General features: G+C 43.4%; 1 protein-coding gene across 1 annotated transcript in view; it reads left to right on the plus strand.

The window, feature by feature from the left end:
* The first annotated feature begins 5,454 nt into the window (after positions 1-5,454).
* The window catches only part of PKN2 (protein kinase N2), a 139,224-nt gene continuing 137,419 nt past the window's right edge, over positions 5,455-7,259 (plus strand). The window contains exon 1 of the mRNA XM_021689950.2: positions 5,455-5,700. Within this exon, the coding sequence (XP_021545625.1) occupies positions 5,653-5,700 (48 nt within the window). The 5' untranslated portion in view covers positions 5,455-5,652. The remainder of the gene's footprint in view (positions 5,701-7,259) is intronic.

Below are 7,259 nucleotides of genomic sequence, written 5' to 3' on the forward strand. Positions count from 1 at the left end.
TGAAGACAAAGACCAGGTATGCCTTAGTAAGCATTATATTTCCAGTAACAGGAAGGAAGGACTTCTTTTCTCTTTCCAAAGAGCAGATTTTTCTGCATCTTTTACATATGACAGAAAATGGCCATTCTAGTCCTTGAACTCCAGGGCCACCAGTTGATCAGTATTCCAATATTTTACTTCCAAATTCTTAGAATGAGAATCTTGTTGACTAAACTTAGACATATTCTATCATGATCTGCCCATAGTTTACTGGAAGATCTAGGTCAAGCAGAATCAACATGGCTACACATTCTTCTCGGGGAATAGGGGAAATTCCCAGAGAAGGGAAAAGGAGTTGAGCAGACACCCTCAAAAGTATCTGCTACAGTCACTATAGCTGACTCTACTGTGACCTTGACTTTAACAATCTTGTTCTCAAAATTATCCTCATCCATACAAGGGAAAAATCTCTACAGGGGGTTCCTTAAGGAACTGGATGGTGACCAAGTAGTTCTGACTCTTTCTGAGTTTTGTCTCTCCTTTGGGATTCTGTCACTTTGACTACCACTGCTACTTCACTTTGATCCCTTGGGAGCAGGGGGTTACTCTTCTCCTTTTCTATCAACATTAACATTGAAAAAACAATAACAAAACCAAAACCAAACCAAACCAAACCAAACCAAACAAAAAAACCCTTCCCTTGACTCTCCATAATGCTGTTGGGATAGATAAGCTAGAATTTTCAAAAACATTTTAATAAATATTAAGGAAGAACAAAAGGGAAATGAAAAATACAAGACCATAAAAAACTGTGGCTCACAAAGAGAAGGTTTCTAACTCCTTCCCTGGATATATAATTCTTATCTCATTTCATTTAGGATCAAAGGGAAAAAGAGGTGCCTTATCAGAGTATCTGAATGTTTCACACCAACAGCACAGAAAATAACAATGACAAAAAAATAAAGTTCAGCTCTACTAGGATTTTTCCTGTAACATTTCTCCCAACTTAAAAAGGAAAATGGGGTGCCAGTTAAGTGTCTGCCTTAGGCTCAGGCCCTGATCTCAGGGTCCTGGGATCAAGCCTCAAGTCAGGCTTCCTGCTCCGCAAGGAGTCTGCTTCTCCTTCTCCCTCTGCCCTGCCCCTCCCCCACCCCTGCTTGTGCTCTCTCTCTCTCACATACATAAATAAAAATCTTTTTTTTTTTTAAAGGAAAACAGAAAATAACATTTGCTATCTAATTATTGTTAACTGAAACTATTTCTATATGTTTGGTCCTTTCTACCTTTTTTTAAAAACGATTTTAAGTAAGCTCTACACTCAACATCAGGCTTGAACCCACAACCCTGAGATCAAGAGTCACATGCTCTACCGACTGAGCCAGCCAGGCATCCTGGTCATTTCTATTTCTTAAAGACCTTTAAATATTTTTATGAAATATTTTTAAAGGCACCTGCCTAACTAGTGATACAATCCAGTTATTTTTTGGTCTTTAATTTCTTACATGGACAGTCGTTTACAACAACAACAGCAGCAACAACAAAGCTTTCCCCTTTTTTATTGTTAATACAAATTAGAACATAACTTGAGGTAACATATAGGTAGGATTCCCTAAAAACATTTGTAAATGGGGACTGAATACAATTCATCTGAATCAACATGATATGAGTTTCCATTAAAACTTTTTTCAAGTGTGTTTCATTCTGATAAGTATGTCCCATGTCCTATCACATTTTTTCTTTTTTAAATTTTTTAAAAGATTTTATTTATTTGACAGAGATTTATTTATTTACTTATTTGACAAATATTTATTTATTTGACAGCGAGAGGGGGAACACAAGCAGGCGGAGCAGGAGAGGGAGAAGCAGGCTTCCCGCTGAGCAAGGAGCCCGATGTGGGGCTCAATCCCAGGACCCTGGGATCATGATCTGAGCCGAAGGCAGACGCTTAATGACTGAGCCACCCAGATGCCCCACATTTTTTTTCCCTAAACAGAGACTGTGAGCTGGATTGTAGTTTTTAGCTTAAATTAAACTAATTTATTGTTTAAACTGTTACATTTTCCAGATTGTCATGCAGTTTTTATATTGTCTTGGCCTCCCTTTTGTATGCACTATTTTCCCCACTATACCTAATCAGAAATAATTCCCATAGCTTTAAAAACTTTTTGTATTAGTTACTTACATTCACATATGATATATCAAATTAAAATTGTTTGAGCTCTAGAAATATGTAAAGTTTGAGGTCTTTTTCTGTGGTTAAAAAAATGAGGGACTATAATGCTTTGAGTTCATTTTAAATGAGGATTCTATTTTTTAGTAAGTTTTGTTTTTAATTTTAATTTTTTTGATTTTATTTATTTGTCAGAGAGAGTCAAGCACGGGGAGCAGCAGGCAGAGGGAAAAGCTGAGCAGGGAGCCCACGACCCTGGGATCATGACCTGAGCCAAAGGCAGACCCTTAACCGATTGAGCCACCCAGGCATCCCATGAGGATTCTATTTTAAAGTACTTATAGTAGCATGGTGTAGGTTAAAACAAGGCTGGGACAAGCAATTAGATTTAGGTTCATTCTCCATCTCTGCCACTAAGTAATACTGTTGTCACGTTCCTTATTAATTAAGTAAATTATGGCCTATTTTCTTTTACCTGTATTAAGAGTTATGCTAGACATTTTAAGTTTCTTCTAGTTAAAAAATTCCATGGTGCTAAAATATGAACATTTTCTTATATCTGAATTTAATTTTTAAAAGAATGCTCTTTGACTATGTTTCTAAGTCCTTACATTGGTAAATTTTTTTAAAAGATTTTATTTTATTTTTTTTATTATTATTTATTTGACAGAGAGAGACATAGCGAGAGCAGGAACACAAGCAGGGGAAGTGGGAGAGGGAGAAGCAGGCCTCCTGCAGAGCGGGGAGCCCGATGCGGGACTCGATCCCAGAACCCTGGGATCATGACCCGAGCCGAAGGCAGACGCTCAACGACTGAGCCACCCAGGCGCCCTAAAAGATTTTATTTTTAAGTAATCTCTATACCCAACATGGGCCTCAAACCTACAACCCTAAAATCAAGAGTCACATGCTCTACAAACTGAGCCAGTCAGGAGCCCCTTTACATAGGTAATTTTTAATTCTGTCATTAAGCACCAACTATGTGCATGTCAGCCATGTCAAATCCATTCAAGAGTAAGGCAAGGCAAAAATTAGCAAAATATATCTGCATGCATTTAATGCCATAGAATTGTACCTTTAAAATTGTTCAAATGGTAAAATTTATGTATATTTTATCACACACACACATTATATATGTCTATACAAATCTGAATGCAGTGCTTCCCTAACATTTTGTGCCTACTCTTTAAAAATTGCATCATATTTATTTGGACACAACTCTGTTTCTCCAAAAGACTCAGTCACTCCAGGGACAAGGACTCTTTTTTTTTTTTTTCTTTTTTAAGATTTTATTTATTTATTGGAGACATACAGAGAGAGCTAGAGACCACAAGTGAGGGAGAAGGAGAAACAGGCTCCCCACAGAGCAGGGAGCCCGATGTGGGGCTTGATGTGGAGCTCAATCCCAGGACCCTGGGATCACGACCCAAGCCGAAGGCAGACGCTCAACGACTGAGCCACCCAGGCGCCCCGACAAGGACTCTCTTAATTGCATCTGTAACTCCAGGGCCTATGACACTGTCTGGCTCTTAGTTACCAGGATGGGCAATTATGTGCTAGCTTTTCCAAGTGTTGCTATTGCATATATTTTAATTATCATTTCAATCAAAGCAATGCATTAAACATATATGTTGCAAACATTTAAAATACAGGGCAGAAAAATTCCTTATCACATATTATGAGTTGGAGTTCAGAAACTCATAGTGGTCAAAAAACTCTAGATCTTCAATAAATGTTTGTCAAGTTAATGCAGGAGACTTGAGAAGACAAAAAGATAAATATAAGTCCTAGCATCACCCCAACAGATCTATTTCACATGGAGTGTAAGAGAAGTACATATTGTATTTCTTAAGAAATATGCCAATTAAGCTTTTCAAGTAGCTATCTAAATAACCCCCTAACACTTTCTCCAAGTACCTTTTTTTTTTTTAAATTTTATTTTATTTTTTAAAGATTTTATTTATTTATTTGAGACAGAGAGAATGAGAGAGACAGAGAGCACATGAGAGGGGGGAGGGTCAGAGGGAGAAGCAGGCTCCCTGCCGAGCAGGGAGCCCGATGCGGGACTCGATCCTGGGACTCCAGGATCATGACCTGAGCCGAAGGCAGTCGCTTAACCAACTGAGCCACCCAGGCGCCCTCTCCAAGTACCTTTTAACAACGACATTGTATTCCGGCCTCAATCTAAAGTTAAGCAGCTGCCTGAAATATCCATTCACTGCTGAAGACAAAACAAAAGCTACCTGTTGGTGACTTTATTGACATTCCCGAATACCACAGTGTCATTTTCTTAAACCAAAACTTACACTACTTAGCTATATGTCACTAATAGGTTAGCTTGGATGTTTACTACGTCAAGGAAAGTTGACTTTTTTTTTGCATTCGCGGGGCTAATCCGCCCGACCTCCAGTTTACTTTCAGTTAAAAAAATCCAAGACCTAGTTAATCAGATTCTAAACTCAATGGAGTTCTACAGCCCCAACCATAGCTGCTCAGTGCTTGGGAAAAGGCATTTTTAAAAGCTGTTCATTAAAGACTGCCAGAGATCCCAAGCGCTTTCAGTTCTTGAAAAGTACAGACCACACCCCAGTTTAGCCAGCTGTGCACCTTACTGGTCGGAATGGCGCGATGGGAGTGGGACGGCGCAAAAGGCAAGATTAACAGCTTGGGTCCGTGGAGGGTAGGGGAATAATCTATAAAATTTGAGCCCCGAAACTCTTTAGGTTGGGGAGGTTAAAATGGGGTTCGTTTACGTTAGGCCTAAACTTCGACAAGAGAAGTGGCGCTAGGGGAAAAAAACACAAAAGAGTAAGCTCCCGAGTATTAGTGTTCACGGTGGGGCCGTTAAACGCAGCAGAAAAGCGGGCGTGTGTTTTTTCTTCCTCTTCCCGCCTCCCAAGAGACGCCAGTCCAGTCCTTTCCCCTCATTTTCACCCCGGCGGGGTCCAATGGCTGCCCCCGCCGCGGAGCCGGGTCGGAAGCCGCCCCGCCCCCCGCGCTGCTCCCGCCCTCGGGGTCCTCTCCGCCCCCCCCCCTCGCTACTGGAGGTAGCGGCCACGGCCGTCACGTGTTCTGGCAGCCGCCAAGTGAGACCGCTTTTGCGACGCAGTGACAGCCAAATGGTGCGACAGGAGGAGCTGCAGCTGCGGCCGCAGCGCCCCGCACCGAGAAGCTTGAGGCGGCTCCCGGCGTCGCCCAGAGGGAGCGACTGAACAAACAGAATCCGGTGCGGGCGGCGGCGGCGGCGGCGGCGGCGGCAGTGGCGGGCGGGCGGGCGGGCGGCGAGGGGGAGCCGGCTACGAGTGCCCTCGCTCCCCGCCGCTCTCCATGAACCGGGCGAAATAAGCCGCGCCTCCAGCAGGGGCTGCGCCTCCATGAATCCCTAGTTTTTTTTTTTTTTTTCTTTCTTTCCCCGCTCCTCACCCTCCACCCCGGGTCCGGTCCCGCCTTCTCCTTTCGCCAGCGGCGGCTGCGGCCAGGTGCGGAGTCCAGAGCGGAGCGCAATGGCGTCCAACCCCGAACGGGGGGAGATTCTGCTCACGGAGTTGCAGGTAAGGGCCTCGGCCCGGGCGGGAGGCGCTGGCGAAGGAGAGAGGGAGAAGGTCTGCCGCGGGGTCGGGGGCCCAGGGAAGCCGTAGGGCCGCCGCGCCCCTAGCCCGCTAAGAGCGGAAACTCGGGGATGTCACTCGGGAGCCGCTTCCTTCGGGAGCCGGACTCTCTTTCCCCGCCAGAACTCTGGTCTGCCACCACTTTAATTTGACTCTACCTACCAGAGGGACCCCATCTCAGTCGGCTGCCTGCAGTCCGCTCCCACCCGGTCCCTGGAGCGGCCAGCTCACCGCCCCCTCCCTGGTGTCAGAGTGGCCCGCGGACGCCCCTGTAGCCCCCTCCCTCCGCCAGGCCAGGCCCCGCCCCGCCTTTCCCTCGTACACTGCTCCTTAAACTCCTTTGAATGACTCCCAAGCTGTTTTCTCGTCCCTCCCCTTCTCCTCCGACTCCGCACAAAGAGCGCCCCCATAACTTCCAGCCCCCAGGAAAGTTTTTTTTCTTTTTTTTTTTCTTTCTTGAAGCGTGTCATACCAAATGCTTGCCTCACTTCACTAGCCCTCTTCAGGTGACTGAATTTCTTTCCTCTAATATGAGGGCTACCTTTTCTGCTGTCTCTCTTTCTCTTTAACCAGATGATAGCTATATGGTCCCCTTCTTTACTACTCCCTGCTCAGATCCGGAAACTCAGATGCTGATGCTTTTCAGACTTTCTTTTTCCCTCCCGTTTGAACACCAGATAAAGAGCTACAGAAGTTGTTTACAAATGAGCAAGCAGTACACTGAGGGAGAATGTTGGGCACCGCATGCCTGCAGAAGATGAGAACAAAATAGGTCCCTTGATTAGCTGAGTCTGTGTCGAGTAGTAATAGTACTGTTTCCCATTACGGCTAAATAGTTAATGATGTAGGCACGATTTTTGTCCTTAAGTCTGTGCTATGCAAGGGTACGTACGTTATTTTTTATTACTTTGGGGTGTTCCAGAGATGTTCACATCTGTATTAAAATTTTATGCTTGTTTTTTGACTTATATTTATTTTGGTGTGTTTTACTGTAGATGTCTTCTAGCTACTCGAATATTGGAGATAGGAATTAAGACAAGAAAAAAAATATTTTTGTGCATTAGTTAATTTTTTTTAAAAGACTGAATCTGGACACTGAAGGGTTGATTCTTGATGATGCCAGAATTAAGTACTGCAACTGCTTCTAATTATTTTGCTGTTTAAATATATTTTTCGATAGGTCCCTTTATAAATTCGGTTTATTGTGCAGTTAGATGTAAGTTTGAAGGCATTGTTACAATATTTGATATTTAGTGAACAAAAGTAGGGATTTCAACAAGGTATACCAATGCGGGGTTGCTAACTTGGAATCCTTTGAATCAGCTTTGAATTTATGTCATTGAACGTGTTGCCATATAGTAGTCTAATTACTCTTAGCCTTTTATAAGGTCTTACAGCATACCACATTTGCTAAATGAATGGAATTTATTGTTTTATTAATTTACATGAGCTTTTAAAATGAGGTTTGTTTGGGGCGCCTGGGTGGCTCAGTCGGTTAAGCG

Source organism: Neomonachus schauinslandi, chromosome 4 (genome assembly GCF_002201575.2).
Source record: "Neomonachus schauinslandi chromosome 4, ASM220157v2, whole genome shotgun sequence".
Classification (NCBI taxonomy): Eukaryota; Metazoa; Chordata; class Mammalia; order Carnivora; family Phocidae; genus Neomonachus; species Neomonachus schauinslandi.